Here is a 19,504-nt window from a genome sequence, read left to right as displayed (position 1 = left end):
AAATGTATGTACAATTAATTAATTATAATCGTAATAAGTTGTTTAATAACATATAATTGATATTTTTTATTCAAATTATTATTTAAGAATATCATTACCCATACCAATAGAAAATTATGAAAAATTGTGCAAATTGTTTTCTTCTTTTTTACTGAAAAATTAAACTTATTAAAAATTTATTTATTAGAAATTTCTTTGGTAGCTTGATTTTTAAAGTATTAAATTTATAAATAATTTAATGGTAAAGTGGTGAATGAGTGTTAAAGAGTTTAAAATCTAGTGCTAATTAATTGATAAATCTTTAATGACTTTTTGGCAAATGATGTTATTTTTCAATAACTAAAAATTTAAATGTCATTCATCACTTGTAATACTGTCAATTTTAAAATTGTATTGTTTATTTTTTCTTGATAATTGAAACGCCATACCAATCAAATACTTCCGCGTTAACTGGACTATTGTGATAAGATATCGATATTTTTTTTCCTCTTAATTTAAAATTTTTTTTTTCTTTTTGATCCGATAGTTTTCCTGTTTAATTTATTTCAAATCAAGACCAAACCGCTGCTCCATAATGATAAATTTTTCTAAATTAATACAATACAGAAACAAATGTAAGTTAGTGTACAGGTTTTTACTGGTTTATTATCCATAAGATTTATAAATATAAAAGATATATATACACATACACACGTAGACTATATATATAGTGTACGTGTTTCTGTGTAAAATTCAATGATTAAACACAGCCAGAAAAGATATGTTGAGTTTTTTTTTTTTTTTGAAGCGGTGACTGTGAAATATAATTTATAATTATTAAAATATGAACTTTATTATAACAATTTGTACATAACAATCCGCAGGCTGATCTGACAAAAATGTGTGACGAAATGATAACAATTAATTAATTATCTATTGAAAAAATAAAAACGGCGCATTAAATTAATAAAAATGACTTCAACGTGTTTTACTGTATTTAAAAGAAAATATTGAGTAATTATCTGGAAATGAACAAGACATTATTGTTAGTACGGTAAATTAATAAAGTAAGTTAATGTGTAAAGTACAAGTCAAATTTAAAAATTAACTTTTTAATTTAAAAACTAAATGTTTTATAGATTAGTAATTTTATGTTAATAGAAATGATTCGTAATTTTTATTGGGTATAATTATTAATTCAAAAATATTTAAGTTTAAAGATAAGAGTATAAGCATCACATAAACAATTAAAAAGAAAAATAATTAAAAGTGTTTATATAAAAATTAATGAAGCAACTTGATTTTTTTATGTAAACACTCATAGTTATTTATATCTTTAGTAATAATAAATAAGTAAAATACGATGGAGTGTTTTCGTATATATATATATATGATGTAAAATGATTCAGATTCTGTTGCGATTGTGAAATTCTATAAAATTGAAAACATTTATTACGGAAACAAGTATCGCTTAATATATTTCACGTGCATGGTTATGCAAAACAATATTTTATCTTAAGTTAACAAGAAACAAATATCAATCAAATTTTCGTACATTGCAAAATGAATTTTATTTTTGTAAATAATTACAAAAGTTTTTTCACGATACAAATAAATTAACTACATTAGTTAATGTTGTAAAAAGGATTTCACTTTCTTAAAATAATATTTTATAAGGCCTAAAATTTATTTTGGTCAATTGGCAATGAAAACAAATTTGAAAAAAAAATTTAGAGTTTTGATAATGATTAATGCGTGATCAAGACAGATTTCTGAAACATTTTGTATTAACAATACTGACCCATTGATCACTATAGATTTTACAAATGTTACATCGATATAATTATAATATTAATTATAATAAAGAAACAAAAAATAACATTACATATAGGAATATTTCATTATCATATTTTAAATATTCAATGTTTTATATTTATTATAATAAGTCACATTATTCACCTTTGATTTTTACTCTTTCAAATTTTTTTTTCTTCAAATAAGTACAGCACAAAATTTTTATAGAAGATGAATAATTTGTGACCTTTGTATACAACATAACTATATAAAATAATCGAGTGTGCAACAAGCGAATCATAAAGTTTAACAAAAAGATAAAAATATTAAAATGACAAAACAAACATCTTGTATTTTATTTTTCCAAAATTCATAGAAGCAACGATGATTCGTAGACAAATCTTAAATTAAATAAAATTAAAAAAAAAAAAAAAAGTATTTGTAATTATCGTTATAAAAAATTTTCAAAACATAAATAACTTGATTATGAAAGTGACTATAATGAGTTTATAGAAAGAGTTGAATGATAATTTTAAGCAGAATATTAGTTTTTTTTTATATGTAATCAAATTACTAATCATTATCAATATTTGCTGAGTTATTAATTTTGGTTTAACATGACATATGTGAGATTGTAAATAATTGATCAAGTTTAAATGAATAATTTTAATCATACATTAAAATATAGTAATTGAACGTACAATAAAAGATAGATTTAAACAATCAATACAATTGGTACAAACAAAATATGAGCATTTCGATGCTATGAATCTCATGCTATACATGAATTCCTCAATGAAAAGTAGAAAGTGGTATGATGAGAATGTGTTGTAGAAGTGCGTGAAGTATTTAATTGAATAAATTTTAATTCAAACGAATTATTGATTACCGTGAGTAAGTCTCGTTAATTTGTTAACGAAACTCTAAAAGATTTTCCGATTATTAACCGCAATTTTGTAAGTAATATCAGATTATAAAAAATGTTATGCTTATTGGCGGACAACCTCTGCTCTCAGACGTGCTGCAAGAGCTTTACGAACTTGAAGAATCGATGGATCGGTAGCTTGAGAATTTTCTAAATCTTGTTTACCTTGCATCGTTGCTTCAGCAACATTTCTAGCTGAGCTTGGACGTGCTTTTGTCATCTCCAATCTTTGATTACGAGCTTGTTTCTTCAGTGCTACTAGTTTGTCTCTTCGTGCTTTTAGATAATTTTCTCTTTTTTTCATATCTTCTTCACTTTCATCTTGTTTCTATAATTTTATTTATAAAATTAACAAACTTTAAACTATTTATAGCTAAAAAATGAGGAATATTAATTTATGTATTTCAGGAAATAAAAAGATGTACCGTTTCAGCTTGAAGATCTGACTTTTCATCTTCTTCCCTTGGTATTGGGGCAAGTGGAGTTAATATTCTCGTTGGTTTAAGCAATGGTAATTTTACAGGCTTTGAACTAGACTCGATTGGTTGATCGACATTTTCTACCGACTCAATTAGTGGATCTGTTAGTTGTGCTGAAGTTCTTATCGTTTCTTCCAACACGGCTCGTTCGTTTTGATACTGATTGTACAAGATTTCGTGAGCTTTTTCAAGATCCTTTTCTGCCTCAACAAGATTATCGTCATCCTCTTCTTGTTCAAGTTCGTGAATTTTTTTTCTAAATATAAATATAATTATCAATTATTTTTTCAAGCGATTGTCTACATATAAATTAAAGTTTTTCGCCTAGCGGTCAAGTGACTAGTAAATATAATTCAAGCCAACGGATGAACATTCCATCTTTCCTATTGGTCGAGAGACATTCTCTCTTTACAAGTTCGATCCATAAAACTTGAATACTAGTGAAGCTGAAAGCTTGTGGTATCTGTTCGAGTTATAAAGATGTTCATTGAATGAAAGAAATGAAAAAAACTAAATGAGAGCAAAAACAAACCTTGAAAAAAGAATTTTAGAATAGAAAGTATAACAATAAACTGAAAAGGATGATGGTAGAAGGAGTCCGGTAACTCAACTGGTAGAGCTCCTGACATGTTATCAGGAAGATCCAGGTTCTATTCCTGGCTTGGTAAACGACCCCATAAATTTTTTCAAGGTTTGTCTTTGCTCTCATTTAGTTCCTTTCATTTCTTTCTTTCAATAAACATCTTTATAACTCGAACAAATACCACAAGCTTTCGATTTCACTAGTATTCAAATTCGATGGATCCCCATCGAACTTATGTAAAGAGAGAATGTCTCTCGACCAATAGGGAAGAAAAAAAAACTTTATTTTATATATAAATATAATTATTTAACTAATATAGTCAATGAACACTTAAGATGATAAAGATATTAATTTTACTGTAATATTTCTTTCATAGCAAGTTCATCAGGGAGATCTTCAGTATTATAAGTTAACGATGAGGGAGTAAGTCCAAATTTTTGTTCCAACATGTTGAGGGCTTGTAACTGTAACTCCAAGTTTTTTTGTATCATCATTCTTTTGAATATTTCATATTCATTGGCAGCCCAAATTTGTTCAAAAAGTGACTAAAATTTTAAATAAAAAAATAATTTACTTTTATTTTTCAAATTAACATAATTAAAAAAAAAAAAAATAAAGACTTACCTGTTGAAAGTTAATAGGCATTCTCGTTTGTTTATTCACCGTACATGCATGTTCAAATTGCTCTGGTGTAATTCTCATATCTTCCATATAACATCCTAATAATAAATCAACCAAATTTTTATATTCTTGGTAAACTTCATGATATTCTTCACTGTCTTGTATATCTGCTTCAAAAACTAATTAAAAAGCAACATTTTTCAATTATTATTAATTTATCTAAATTAAAGAATTTTTTTGGTTGGTTTTGAAAAGGAGTTTTATTTTTTTAATTTTTACATTTGTATATAAATAAGTAATAAAGCCCTTAATTAAAAAACTTAATCTATAATATTTTCATTAATTGTAAAAATATGAAATTTTTCTTAGATATTATTAATTTTCTCTTCATGTTATTAATTAAATTATTAAATTTGGCAATTTGAATATTTGGTGCAATAGAAAAATTTTAAATGGTAAAAAAAAAAAAACCATAGCTTCATTAATTCTAAATTAAGAAGTGTTAGTATCAAAAGAACTTACTAAGAGATCTTTCTTCGATAAATGTCAAGAGAGGTGATGACCATATTGGACCTTGAAGAAATCCTACTAATGAATCAAATACCCAACCACTATCTTCTTGAGCCATTATTATTGTTTTCAACTTTTTTATATTAATTAGTTAATATAGTGAAAAAAAATATCTAAATGTCTTTTTGCTTTTAGAATGAAAAAAGTAAATACAGAAAATGTTAACAATCCCTTCTGATAGAACAGTAACCGCAATGCCTCGACTATTGAGTGTTACTATGGTAACATTAATCAAAACATTAACATGACTATACTTACACTTGTCAATCATCATCTGAATTGAATATAAATTATTTATACCGGGTTAAAGTTTGTTCGTAAATTATTATTGAAACGATTAATCGATAAAATATTGAATAATTTTTTAGGATTTACAAAGTATAGAGTCTTTTAAATAATGATGATTTTGGTCATTTTTTAAGTTCAGTTATTTTAAATAATCATAATTATTTTTAATAATAGATATATAAAATATTAAGAATGATTTTCCATAACAGAGGGACATTTTTTTATGGATAATATAAACTCACTACATAATTTTGTAATAAAATATGCTGAACAATATAAATTATAATTTGATACTTATTAAAAATCATTTTAAAATTAATTTTCAGATTAATGTATGATTTGTTTATGAAAAATAATTTTGATTATCAGTTTTTCTCCAAATATTTATCTGTTCTTGGCGAGACCGAAAATAATTCTTTATTTTTAGATTAAATTAAGTTAAAAAATATTCCAAATTCTGTATTTATTTTAATATTTTTCAATCAGTAGCTAAGTAAAAAATGAAGTAATATTTCTATATTGAAATGAATTTAAAAAAACAGTAAATATTTAATTCATTAAAATTTTTTTGTATTCTTTCTGAAAACCGAAATTCAAAAATTATTTTCGAATTCAACTAAATTAAAATGGATTTATCTGGTAAATTTAATGGATTGAAATATATTAATATTTTGTCATATTGAATTCATTTTCAATACTTTTTTTTTATTTTAATTAAGGCAAGTACCTCATAACAAAATGAGGTAATTATTTAATAATTTTTTAATATTTTATTGTTATCTGATTATTTTATTGGTTTAACAAAAATGAAATTATGATAATTTTTATTAAAAAATTGTAATTGTTCTATTTATCAAACTCATCTTTATATTATTATGACAACAATAGTTTTAATTTATAATACTGAATGATCAGCAAACTTCTGACAATTCTATTGATTTTTATTAAAAATTAATTATAAAAAAAAAAATATTCTTCAAAAATCAAGTTAGCCGACATCTAAAAATTTTTAGAATTTTTTTTTACAGAAAAAATGGTTACAAAAAAATAAAAAAAAATTTCAATTATAAAAAATTTAAAAAACAATGCGTGACATTTTTTTAAAATATTTTTTAGTTCTAATTTAATAATTAAAATAAAATCAAAAAATTAAAAATGTCGGCTAACTTTAGTATTGTAAATTTTTTATAATAATTTAGTAGTTATAAAAATCCAAAAAAATTGACAGATGTTTTTTACATTTAGTATTAATTTAAGTTTTTTCTATTTACTATCAAATGATTCATAATAACTTGATTTGCCGCCAAATTGCAAGCGCATGACAGAAGAGTGTAGGAGTGCCATTGGGATTTAGTGTGGCCAGATCGTGCGATTTTTTTACCCCCACTTTGTACCGCTTTCAATGTAGTCAGATGAGAGTGTCCTACAAAGTGGGGGTAAGAAAAGAGCACGATCTGGTCGCACTGTTGGGATTATGTTTAATTTAATCAACCCGGCATTTATTTACTAGTTATTATTTCCAATTCCAAAAACAACAAAGTTAAAAAAATAATTATTAAAAATGTCGAAAGTAGCATCACGTTTAAAGTCAGCAAAAAAATTAATGGAAAAAGTAGACCATAGTTCTAAATTACATACAGAAATACCGGCTGGTTTAGCATCTCCAAGTCCACCTCTAGGCTCACAATTAGGACAGGTTAGTTTTTTTTTATTTTATTAAAAATTAAAATCTCACATAATTATTTATAATTAACCGTATTTTTTGATTTCAGAGAAATATAAATATTGCCAATTTCGTGAAAGACTTTAATCAAAAAACAGAACATTTGAAAGAAGGCATACCAATACCATGTAGGGTTAAGGTAAATCCTGATAGAACTTATGATCTTGTAATGCATAAACCTCCGACATCGTATTACCTAATGCAGGCTGCTGGTATTCAGAGAGGTGCTATGGAATCAGGTAAAAATATAAATATATTTTTTCTTAATGTTATATCCTTATAAATTAATTTTCTTTTAAGGATGACTTACTAATAAATAATTGATCGAAGGTTTGGAGAAAAATAAATGATTCGATAAACATAAGTTAATTTTGAGATTGATTTTTATTGGCTAATATTAGAAATTTTAACTACCAATACTTTATGACAAAAGCTTTTAATACCTTTGAATTTCAGTTTCAGGCAAAACAAAAAATTTAGACTCATCATTTTACCTATTAGAATATAGTACTGAATTCAAGAGACATGATAGTTTTTAGAAATTTTTTTAATCAATAAGTGATGACAAATAAAACATAGAAACAATTTAATTTTTTGAAATTTTAAAAAACTATAAATGCAATTTTTCAAAAATAATTTTGTAGAAATGATTTATTTATAAAATCCAAAAATGGTAAAATTTTCTCAACAATCTCATTTGAGAATTCTTTCATCATAACTGCGATTCGTGTTTGGCGCGATCTACTAGCTGATATCATAAATGCACTGAGTCTTAAGACTTTCAAAATTAAAGCTTAGAAGTTCTTCCAAAATCTGGAGTTAAAAAAATTCAACGTTTTAGACAGCTATTGATTCATAAAAATTAATCAACTGACATAAAGATTATTTTCATTACCTAACCGATTTGAAAGTACTTGTAATTAAATTGATTCATTAATTGCTACTATGTAAAACCATAAATATTACTTGGTTTTTATAACTTTTTTTTTCTTTTGTATTTTCTTATATTTATACGGACTGTCTATTCGGACACTGTGAGTGAGTTTCGCCTGAGGCTAGCGTGAATATTACAAATTATTTGCCATGCTAAAATTCACGCTACAGTGTCCGAATAGCCTCAGCCATATTTATATCATCTTTTCATTATTATATGACGTTGTAAACTCTTTATACTGTTACTTACGTGTACTATTACCATTATCTAAATTTTACCATTTGCTATTTGGCTTTAGTCTTGGCATTTAAATGAATAAATAAATAAAATGTCAAATTAGAAGCAAATTTTTTTGAAAATCGTAAATGTCTGACAATTCTTAAGCTTTCAAATCAATTATAATTCGAAAATACAATTAATAAACACATGCCAAGAAAAACTTTTAAAATGTTTTATATGTACTTTTTTCTTTCTTTTTTTTTTTTTTTTTTAATTATAGGCCGTAGCAGAGTCAGAAAAATAATACATCAAATTTGATCAGTTTAATTTTTTCTTTTAATTTTTAAATACTTTTTTAAAGTTAAGACTTCATTAGAGTTAAAGAGAAAAATGAATTTTTGGTTCTTAACTAAAATACGCTCTTCTTAAAAGCTTATACTGCAGTAAAATATCTGTTAAATATTAAACAACAGGAAATAAACGGGCTTATCAATTCAATTATACATATTTCCTCTTTACCTGGCTACTACCATTTTTTTTTTTTTTTTTTTTTTTTTTTTTTTTATATTTATTAAACTTACGAATGCTTATCGATTTTAATATATTTTATTTAGTTTTTTATGTAATTAGTTGTATTGAGAAATCAAAAAAATTTATAAATAAATATGATAAGATTTGAATCACCATCTATTAATATTAAAAATGTATAGTTTTTTTATTGTGCCGTATTATAGTCATTTTTTGTCTAAAAAATAAATAATTTATTTACCTTGTTTCAGGAAAAGAAATTGCCGGTAAAATAACTTTGAAACATCTATATGAAATAGCTAAAATAAAATCTGAAGATCCACCATTAAGTTTGTTGACACTCGAACAAATAACACAGATGTTTGTTGGAATAGCTAGAACGATAGGTATTCAAATAGTTCGCGACTTAGATGCAGATGAATATGCTCAATTTTTAAAAGAACGAGAAGTTATTGTTGCTGAGCAAAAGGCGAAAATTCAGGAGGCGAAGGAAGCTAAGATGTTACGAACAGCGTAGTTTATGTTACTGGTAATAGTGTTTAAAATATATTTAATTGTGATCTATTATTTGCTTTTTATTTTTAAGAATAAAATCTTCATTTCAATCAAATTATATTTAATTTTAATATCCAAGTTGATTTTATATAAAATTTGAAAAATCAAAAAAAAAAGACAAAATAAATTTCATGTCTGTTTCAAACAAAGAAATACGGGGAAAGGGGATTTTGGTTTGTCCAATTTTAAGAATGTACGAGTCAATGAATTAAAAATTAAGACTACCGAATTCCATCAAGATCAGTTAAGAATTGAAGACGTTATCCTAGTGATATGATGGATTGTGTTACACTCTTACATAAATTATAATTTTTTACTAACATTTTACTACATACTATTTTACAATACATAAATCTAGAACTCAATAACAAATAAGTAGTGAAAAGGAAAAGGTTAAAAAATAAATAAAAAATTCAATCATAAGTTGTTGTTGAAAATGGTTTTATTGAATAATATTAGAGGTCTTTCACTTTGAAAATTCAATAATTTATTATTTTATTTTAAAGATTTCTAATATTAACGTAATCAGTTTAAAGTAAAACTGAACACGTAAATTTTTATAAATTTAATTAATTTTCACAGCCAAAGAGCTTAATGCATCAAAATAATTTTCACTTAATTCAATTGATGCTTGTAAAAAAAATCACATAAAATTTTTTTTTTTTATTTGTCAGTCTTAACTGTTTTTTTATCTCATAATTTTTTGTTTGTATATAATAATTTTAAATTAAAATACAAATACGATTTTTGTTTTGATATTAAAATTTTAATCAGTGTCAAAAATTTGACTTTTGTAGTAAAACTCAATTGAAAATAAACAAAACAAAGTATATTTACGATAATTGTAAATATACATTGAGAAATATATTTGCGAATAGTGTAGTGCTCTGGTATTAAAATTCTATTATATAAGTAAATTAAAAGAGTAATTCTTTAGTGAAAGAAGAATTAATCAGTGTATAATATTGAGAAAAAAAAAGTTAAAAATATAAATGAAAGTTGATGTGCAAAGTTTTCTTCAATTTTTCATCTGATTTCATTTTATATGAAATATGTAGTAAAAAGAAAGATTTATTTTTTATTGTGTAGGTTGTAATGTGTTGGAGAGCATTATTTTACTCGTTATTTTAGAAAGATGATAATTAGTTCCCACCATGCAGTCAAGTCCTGTTCGTGCCCAAGTCCCACGCCGAAAATGTTAATTCAGGTCCCACGTTCTCAGATTTTATTCCCATAACGAAATTCATTTAATAATTTTCATTTTCCCACGCTGTTGTAAGAAGGGAGTTATAATTTATGAAATGTCTTATCTGAGCTGCATTACAATCTATTGTAGTTGATATTTAAAATACTTTCTAATTACTGCGTTTATTTACCACAGCAAAAATATTTTTTGTTTTTTAGTTTATGTTTAATTGATTCCTTCCAAGTAAGTTATGGATTGGTAATATATTTTCATTGTTAACCCGATTATTAGAATTTTATTTGAATTTATGTATTTGTTAACTAAATGATCACATGTATGTCTTCTCATCCCAATTAATTTAATCAAGATTTATCATGTTATTATTTTCCAGTTAAGTCGAGTTTCATTTAAATTTTTCATATAACTGACAAAGTTTGGACAATATTCGATATTTTAACGTATTTCATGTCGCAAACTAAGTTTCATTAAAATTTTGCTGAATTATCTATTGATATTTATAATTGCAATTTTGTACATGCATTTTTCTGACAAATGCTGTTAACGAATCAATATTTTTTAGAGTTTAATTTGTCAATAATTTCAAAGTCCGCGAACTTTTTTTGATGATGTACAATAAAGTTTATAAAAGAAAAACAATACTTGAGAAGATAATGATTGACAATAAATGAGTTCTACTATAAATATTACACCATTAAATAATGTCAGAAATTCTTTTCATTTTAATAAATCACGTATCTCTGCCAATTGAAAAATTGAAAAATGTCACGAAAAAAAAATTTAACGTAGAAGTTGACGAAGAAACATATTTTCATTAATGTTCGTAAATATTATAGATCACTAACAAATTTTTCTTAATTTTTTGTTTGATAAAATTGAATCGAAATTTGCCAAAAATCGATAAATAAACTATTATATATCTTTCGGTTCTAATAAACTCCCAACGCGAATGTGTCAAAAGTAAGATTTTTTTATCGTTAAATTTAGTAAATGAAAATTGACGGTGATTTATGATGAACGTTTATATTGCGTTGAAAATGTCGACGAACGTTTGCAATCCCACGACGACCCGCAACAAAGTCCTCTTCATCTTGATCCTCTTCATCATTTGGAGTCCCTCGAAGTCCTACAGCATCCGTCCGGAAGGTCCATCCTCTTCTACGATGTCTTCTTTCTTCTGCGCTGGCCTGAGAACCCCCTAGATACCCTTTTCTTTTTTTGTCATTTAGATCTTTTTTTTTTATTTTTCTCTTTTATTTGATTTTACTCAAAAAAAATTTTTTTTTTTTTTAATTTTTCTCTTTCATATTTTTTTACTCTAAAAAAATTTTTCTTTTATTTTTTTTTACCTTTTTTCTTTTATTTTTTTTTTTTTACCTTTTTTTTATTCAAAAAAATGTATTTTTCTTTTTTTTTTTTTTTTTTTTTTTTTTTTTACTTTTGTTTTCTTAATCTTTTTAAATACTTTTATTTTTTTTAGTCTTTTTTTTTCCCCATTGTTTAACATGTTAGATAACAAAAAAACAAACATAAAATGAAATTGTTGAAAAAAAGAATCCTCGAAATAAGTGATTGCGAGTCCAATATGTATAATCATATCTGCAACAAAAAAACAAGTATTTTTTGTTAATAAAAATGTTTACAAATCAACTCATAGAATATTAAATTAATGATATTAATAAAATAACTTACTTAAAAAAATAAAAAGAAGATACGTTTTAGCTGGAACTCTGCATTCATCCAGATGCCCCAGTCAGATTCCTGTTCAAAGAAAATCCTCAACCCTTTCGGTAATTGAACTATCACCAAGACCGTCTCGACCGTGTGCGTTCAGGTGTGCTCGGGTGTACGAAATAAGCCCCAGGTAACGCGTGTCCCGTCGATAAGAGTCTCAAACCGCCAAGGAAACCCATGCGAGTGTGTCCGATGCCGTTATCACGTCGCAATTCCGGAAGATCTGCTGCTGGGAGTCAGACCGCAACCGGGCGATGAACTCGGATGTGAACTCTATGGCCTTATCTAAGACGATGGCTGGATTCCGAAGACCATCGGGATGAGAAGAAGAATGAACGAACGCCCAACTGTGCTAGCTCACGACCAAACCCCTCAGCCAGGTCTGCTTATCACTCCAACCATCACCGTCCTCATGTCTCAAACTGTTTTAGAAGTCAGTCTCCAAGTAGTTTTCTAAAAACACTCGGTTAGCAAGAAAACTAATGGGGTATAAAAGGAAATATTCAACTCACGTATGTTCATAAGCATTATACCATACTAACACAAAGTTTTTAAAGTGCAATAATAATAAGAAAAATAGTTGTAAGTAATATCTTCTACAAAAATGATCATCTTTTGAATTTCTAGTATACTCTTCGGTTGTAAGTAATAATCTTCAAAATACTTAAAAAAATGGATCGCTTAGTATGGTCACTCATCTTCAATAGTTGGTTTTTTGTTAATAAAAGTAATAACATTATCTTCTGATCCTATCCTAATTTAATAGCCAAGTCAATTTGCTTTTCAATGCACCACATATGCTAACATATCCATTTGTGCAAAATTAATTAAAATACATTAAAAGGAAGAATCTAAAGTGCGTACCTGTTTTTGATTTTTTTTTTTGTTCAATCAATAATTAATTTTTTAAAATATATTAAATACTTTAAATTGCCTAATACTCATCATTGATTATATGCAGTGCCAATCTTCTCCAAGCGAACGAATGATTTATCGTGATAGGCGTATTTAATTACAAGTATTTAAAAATTACAAAAAAGAGCAACAGCCAGTTTGCATGCCTAGGTATAGTAAGTAATTGTAAATAGATATCAACATAGTAGGTGGCCCAAAAAACTTTACATTAGCGTAATCCAATGCTGTGCTCTGCGTATTATGAAGGCAGTTTATATATATAGATGGTAATAACTGCTGCGGTTTTTTTTTTGTTTTTTCAACGAATAAGTAATAATGGCATCACAAAACAGGAGTAATAATAATATATCTAAATATTAATCACTTAAATGAGTATGGTTCTGAAAATACTTTGGAACTCGTAAAATAATTAGTAGACCCCCAGCCCCAACCCACCAATAAAATATCAATTTATTATTATAAAAGCGTGTCGCGGGTACTAAAATACTTATTCAGTATTAAGTACCTAACATTTACAATTGTCAGCAGAACAATGCATTAATTAATATTTTTATGTGTGAACAATATTATACAAAGAAACAATGTGTTAACTGCGGAGCTACGTAAACGTTAATTAAGAAAATATTTTCATAAAAAGAGATTAATAATAAAAATTACAATTCTAATTATAAATGATTATAAATAACTCACCGATAGTTCTAGCAACAAATATAAAGCCACGATTCTAATTTTACACCATATATAGAATTTTTTTAACATTCAAACAAGGAAAATGATTACTTTTATATAATTATTTTATATCCAATCACAATACGAGCAGTGTGAAAAAACTGTCCATTAATTTTTTGATTAAGTAAGTATAAGGACAATATTATTTTTACAGCATTTTAAACAATTCACCCTAAATGTGTTTACAAACATTCGCATAACGCATATAATAATAAATATAGGCTCATTACCAGCAGATATTAGCATTGCAGCAAAATTACATAATGTGATGAATATATGTAACAATTATAAACTTCATAATTAAATTATTCAAAACTTGCACGTAATTAACAGTGACCGCACTACACAACTATTTAAATTTTTATGCGCTACTTGTGTGTACAACAAATTATTGTAAATACATAAGTAAACAAAAACGAAGTAAGAAGTTTGTTCACAAAACTTTAAAACATAATATAATAAACATTTTGCAATTTAAACAAACTCAACTTCACAAAAAAATAATTAACACGATTTAAATAGAAATAAAAACACGTTAAAACTAACTCTCGCTTTATAACAATTCACAAAAACGCCAACAGAGGTAGGAAGTTATGGCAGTTGTAATGGTAATACACAATAAAAGTTTTTTTTTTTTTTTTTTTTGTAGATGAATCAAATTTTTCATGTGAAGGGATGCATAATTCTAGTTTAAGATGCAAAATCCATTCTAGATACTAATAGGAAGTAATTAATTCTCATTTCATTAAAAGCCTTTCTTGCTATAAAAAAATTTCCAGATTATTTAAACTTCGCTAGATTCTTTTAAATGGTTTGCAAAAGCCAGTCGGTCAAGGCGTATTAAATTTTTTTTGTATTTTACGGATTAAACGTTACGTCTAAAAAATAAATTAGTTCAAATATATATGTAGTTAAAAAAAAAATAGTTTTATAATTGTTTCACTAATTACCTGAAAGTTGCTGTCAATTTCCAAAGGGAACCTTTTTAATTTTTTACTCATATCTTATTCGATTGTCAACGATTATTTTTGGTCTCAATTGTTAAATTTACTAAATTAAGATTTTTTTTTTTACATTCTTCATTGCTACTTCCTCTTTCCGTTAATTTCGTTCTATAAATATTCCATTTGTATATCTTGGTTATTGCTGTTTTTTGTTTCAAACAAAATTATTTGATTCTTCTACGTTTTCTGTGCTATAAGACAAATCGCTACCTCCCTCACAAAAAACATAATCATTTCGCGTATAAAAATAAAAATAGAGTAAGAAAATAAATAAATTTGGGAAGAAGACAAGATCTAAAGATGAAATTTCACTTTTTACCTCTATACTCTGGAATGACCGAAATAAGCTTCTAAATCCACCAAGCTTTATTATTGATTACTTTGTCAAACATTGCGTTAAGTATTTCTGAAGTTTAAATAATTTAATGGTGTTTTATCCTCCTTCTATCACGTTGCGTTTTGCGTTTTGGGTTTTTTTTTGTTTTTTCTAAATACAACCTATATATAATATTAAATTCATGGTTTGTTCCAATTCTTATGATTCCTGATCTAAGTTTTTTTGGCTCGATAGTCTCTGGTTTCTCAGAAATACTCGTCCTTATCTGCACAATAGAAAACAAAAAAAACGCGAGATTTGCTCGAATGATAAATGAATGATACCTGAATCCAGATGTTAAATGGTATTTTTCTGATAAAACTCGTAATATTGACTTTCTCTTCTCACATGCTTACTTTCTCCGCTTTTTTCGTGTATGTGTTCTAGTAGTTTCCTGCGACTTAAAATCATACTTTCGTTTCTCCCAACCCACCCCAAAAATAAAAAATAAATAAATTAGATCTTAGATCTTACGTCACCATTTATCTCGTTTTCTCGGGTTGCCATCTTCAACTGAGGACTTGAGTGTTAAAATTGGTGGCCGGACATCTCTACCTTATGACTCTGAAGCGAAAATGACTGTTTCTTATACATCCCATTTCCCCAACCCAATAATAATTTTTACAACTCAAAGTGGTTATATTTTATGTGATTATTTATAGAATAATATCTGTTAATATTTACGACGGTACCTCTCTTCATACTTAATTAACCTTTGTTTTACTACTCCAAAGAACTTGATTATGCCGTTATTGTCTCCTATACATACTTGATTCTTCATAATGAGAACAAGTGTTCGCGGCCTGGTACTTTTGCTAAGCCCGTTCTTCCTGGCTCGAGTACTATCAAGGTGCTTCAATATCTGTGAAAATACGGGTTATTCGGCTGCCGAGCATTACGGTTGCTCACGTTGGAAAATTATTTTTTATAATATTACTTTACATACGCAAAAATTTATCATGTTTTTTTATCAAAAAAAACAATATGAAAATTTTATCTTATTAGAAATTTTTTCTAATAGATCATACACTTAATTGTCAAGTACCTGCATACTTTTTATATCATTATTTGCATGTGCTCTACGCCCTCGACTGTGGTGACAATCTTTTTTTGTAACAGCGGCATCATCAAAGCAGAATACGTACGACGGCCCAGAGTTGACTTTACCCATTTATATTATTTCTAGGAAATCTAACTTCGTCTGGATTTTCCAAAACCTGAGAAAATACTTTTATCTGGGATTTTTTTGTTACATAAAAAAAGCTCACCGCCTTAATTATTATCCGGATCTCATTGTTGCCATGGCAAACGTGATGGCTCTCGCGAACGTTCGTTGTAATTTGGTGAAGCAAGTGAGGGTGCGAAGAGTGATTGGTGTAGTTCATGCGGGCTGGTTACTCAGTTGGCCTTCTAAAAAACACACAATTTTCCTCCCCCCGATTTTGTTTTTTTTTCCCCTTACAATCAATCAATAGGCGCAAATTAAAACCTCACCCGATTATCTTAGTGTTTTCATTTTGTGTAGGTATTACCGATAGAGATGATCAGCAAGTGCCCGGAATTTTTTCAAGACCGATGTATCTTTTCATATGCAATAACAATTTGAGGATGAGTGCCATTTACTGAAAAGGATTTATGGAATTAATAGTTAATGAATATTAAGCATGCATCAATAAATTATTTGTTCAACTTCATTGTATGTTTGTTTTTTTTTTTTTAATTAAAAAATTTATTCATGAATGAAAAATACTTTACGTCCTTTTGTATATTAATGCTCTTCCAATTATTAGATATATAAATATAAAAAGAGAACAATACGTTTGGTATCTATTTTACAATAGTCTTCTAAGATGTTAAAATGAAAACAATTACTTGGACATCCAATTTTCATTACAATAATGAAATGATCTATCATTAAGTATTAAGTTCTTATACATTAGTGCTATATGCATCAGACTTCCAAATTCAATCATTAATATAAAAATCTAAATTTAATACTATTTAAAAAAATTTATCTAAAAGAGATCTGAAAAATTTTATTTACAATAAATTAATATTTTAATTAATTACAAAAAAAAAAAAAAATTTAGAAAGATGTTTGTTTCGATACTATTTACAAACCAAACGGACAATTGGCTTGTCGCCCCATTGGCGTGGAGTCTCGGTTCTCATAGTTCCTCATGGGTCACCAGAATCTGCGACTCCCTCCGCCCATTCCAATGCCATCTCAAACGGTAAGACTGCAATTAAAAAATACCAGATATACACCAAAGATAGTGATGTAGATTTCCATTGCTGATAACCAGTTATCATCGATTAAATATCAATAGCACAGGAGATGTTCCATTTTCCCCATGAAACGTTGATGACACAATGTTGTTCCAGGAACGTCGTCCATCCAAGTTGAATTCATTTGATGATTGAATAAGATATTATCAAGAATTTTATAGTCTTATAATATAATTTTCCTCATCAACCATTAATCAGAGAATAAATTCTCGTGATATACTTTTTTTTCAAGCCACGTTTCACGGTCGCTTCATCGTACAACAGGAGTTTTGATGACGCTAAGCTCTGCCATAAATGCATCCAAGCTACTTAATTCAGGATAAAACATAGCAGCTTTTTTATTGGCAGGCTGATACTCTTCTAAAGTCATATTATAATAATTATGAACTTGGTTTTTACTAGTATAATTAGTATCAGCTCGGTGCTCCGCAAGTTTTCTTTTCTTATTTTCTTGAAGTTTAACAATCTTTGCCATATGTTTCACTTTTAGCTCCTCCTCAGCTTGAATGAGCGCATGACCAAGTGTTGCTTCAATACGGATGTTGCGCTGACGTTTGCGTAGCATCTTCATTTTCTTTGATCGAACTTTTCTAATCCAATCAAACAGTTGATCAATATTCCGCTGGACTGCATTATTATTATTATTATTATTATTATTGACGTTTTGATTCAACGACATTAACATTTTATCAGTTATTATTTAAAAAGTTATTTTTTAATTTTACAATTTTTTCAATTAATTATTAACGGTGTTAATATCAAACAATCAATAATAGTTTTTTTACGTTAAATATAATAAAAGAAAATAAAACGCACTTTGTCTTCAAAATGGCCGCTTACTCAATTAAAGTAACTTTTATCACTAATGTTCCTTCAAGGTTAGTACAATAATGACTCAGCGTACATAACGATATAAAAAAAAAAAAAAAACTCAAACAAAATTTTTCTTGAATATTAATACAAAAATTCACTAAATTTCTATGTTAAAATAGAATATTTAACCAACCTGTAGCCAGCTCGTTTTCCTCGATGTGAAGGACACGCTTGGTTCCTCCTTATATCGATGAAACGGTTATTTAAATTAATAAATAACCACCGAGCGAGATACAGTCTTCACTATTCGAATAACAACGTTGGAATGGCGTCTATGTGTTGGAGTGGGATTAATATACCCTGATCTGGTGATGCAGACTTATGTATCCCTACGCTCGATCAATAGAAAGTAGTTCCATTTGTAATTTTAACAACACTCTTAATTTCCATAATTACTCATCCAAAATGGTGTAAATTTATTCTAAATGACATGGAAATAATAGATTGTGAAGCCAATGTTTTAAAATGATAGAATTATTGATTATAATGGAAAATTTTTGTAGGTATTTGTAAAAAGTATGAGTTGTAATACGGTTTACCCTCTCCTCGTATAATGCGTCTTTTGTTGAAGGAATCATACCACTCATACTAAACCACCTCCCTGCAGCTGTTCTCGACGTTGCCAGATTTTTCTACAGTAGCAACGACATTTTACGTTTTATTGTAATAATAAAAATGATGATATTTTCATAACTATTTTTATATTTTCTTACAAAGGTTTATAATTTATGAAATTTTTTTTTTATGTACGCTAATAAAGAAATCTTTCTACATTTTTTTTATATCTACTAAGTAATACAAAATATTCACAAAATCAGATATATAGCATTTAAGCATATTGAATTTTAACACCTCTCATAAGTTTGTTAATTATCGTATTAATTAAATTCTATTAAAGTATATACAGTTTATGATTACAAATTAGTGACCTGATTTTATAATAAAATAAATAAAATTTATAATTAAATAAATAAAATTTAGAAAAATTTTATTTATGAAAAAAAAAAAAAATATATAATAATAATTATAGCATACATTAGACAAAATATATTTCGTACACACATCAAATTTAAAACAAAGATGAAATATGAAATTTATTTATCTAAAAAAAAAGAAAGGATATGAATAAAAAAATTCGATGACGTAGAGTAGGAACGTAACAAAAATACCAGCCAGAAGATT

At 26.8% G+C, this 19,504-nt stretch overlaps 3 protein-coding genes across 4 annotated transcripts; 1 reads left to right on the top strand and 2 right to left on the bottom strand.

The window, feature by feature from the left end:
• Positions 1 to 155: 155 nt before the first annotated feature.
• On the bottom strand, positions 156 to 5,100 carry LOC141530567 (cilia- and flagella-associated protein 36). Its single transcript, XM_074247755.1, has 5 exons — positions 4,904 to 5,100; positions 4,385 to 4,560; positions 4,118 to 4,305; positions 3,124 to 3,433; positions 156 to 3,026 (listed from the first exon to the last, which is right to left on the bottom strand). The coding sequence occupies exons 1-5, from the start codon at positions 5,007 to 5,009 to the stop codon at positions 2,763 to 2,765; spliced, it is 1,044 nt and encodes a 347-aa protein (XP_074103856.1). The 5' UTR covers positions 5,010 to 5,100; the 3' UTR covers positions 156 to 2,762.
• Positions 5,101 to 6,667: 1,567 nt separating this feature from the next.
• Positions 6,668 to 11,747, top strand: Mrpl11 (mitochondrial ribosomal protein L11). Of its 2 annotated transcripts, XM_074248229.1 has the most exons (4): positions 6,668 to 6,935; positions 7,012 to 7,201; positions 8,895 to 9,172; positions 9,349 to 11,747. In XM_074248229.1, the coding sequence occupies exons 1-3, from the start codon at positions 6,801 to 6,803 to the stop codon at positions 9,158 to 9,160; spliced, it is 591 nt and encodes a 196-aa protein (XP_074104330.1). In that variant the 5' UTR covers positions 6,668 to 6,800; the 3' UTR covers positions 9,161 to 9,172; positions 9,349 to 11,747. The 2 variants fall into 2 exon arrangements, with proteins under 2 accessions (XP_074104330.1, XP_074104329.1); XM_074248228.1 differs by lacking the exon at positions 9,349 to 11,747 and having other exon boundaries at positions 8,895 to 9,253.
• A 2,080-nt stretch (positions 11,748 to 13,827) lies between these two features.
• LOC141531591 (uncharacterized) lies at positions 13,828 to 18,134 on the bottom strand. The gene is made up of 2 exons (XM_074249496.1): positions 14,731 to 18,134; positions 13,828 to 14,658 (listed from the first exon to the last, which is right to left on the bottom strand). Exon 1 carries the CDS (start codon positions 18,132 to 18,134, stop codon positions 17,700 to 17,702), a length of 435 nt encoding a protein of 144 aa, XP_074105597.1. The 3' UTR covers positions 13,828 to 14,658; positions 14,731 to 17,699.
• Between the last annotated feature and the right edge of the window lie 1,370 nt (positions 18,135 to 19,504).

Source organism: Cotesia typhae, unplaced genomic scaffold (genome assembly GCF_013202065.1).
Source record: "Cotesia typhae breed Kobodo isofemale line unplaced genomic scaffold, CoteBio_Ctyphae contig_5, whole genome shotgun sequence".
NCBI classification, from domain to species: domain Eukaryota; kingdom Metazoa; phylum Arthropoda; class Insecta; order Hymenoptera; family Braconidae; genus Cotesia; species Cotesia typhae.
Note: the sequence above shows the minus strand (reverse complement) of the source record. Positions and strands in the feature narration are given on the sequence as shown.

Excerpts from the sequence above, each read along its gene's own strand:
- Mrpl11 (XM_074248229.1), top strand. The coding sequence starts at position 6,801 with ATGTCGAAAGTAGCATCACGTTTAAAGTCAGCAAAAAAATTAATGGAA. Across the intron at positions 6,936-7,011 it reads TAGGCTCACAATTAGGACAG|AGAAATATAAATATTGCCAA; the intron begins GTTAGTTTTTTT and ends TTTTGATTTCAG. Across the intron at positions 7,202-8,894 it reads GAGAGGTGCTATGGAATCAG|GAAAAGAAATTGCCGGTAAA; the intron begins GTAAAAATATAA and ends ACCTTGTTTCAG.
- LOC141531591 (XM_074249496.1), bottom strand. The coding sequence starts at position 18,134 with ATGTTAATGTCGTTGAATCAAAACGTCAATAATAATAATAATAATAAT.
- LOC141530567 (XM_074247755.1), bottom strand. The coding sequence starts at position 5,009 with ATGGCTCAAGAAGATAGTGGTTGGGTATTTGATTCATTAGTAGGATTT. Across the intron at positions 3,434-4,117 it reads GCTATGAAAGAAATATTACA|AAAAAAAATTCACGAACTTG; the intron begins GTAAAATTAATA and ends ATTTATATTTAG. Across the intron at positions 3,027-3,123 it reads CAGATCTTCAAGCTGAAACG|AAACAAGATGAAAGTGAAGA; the intron begins GTACATCTTTTT and ends ATAAAATTATAG.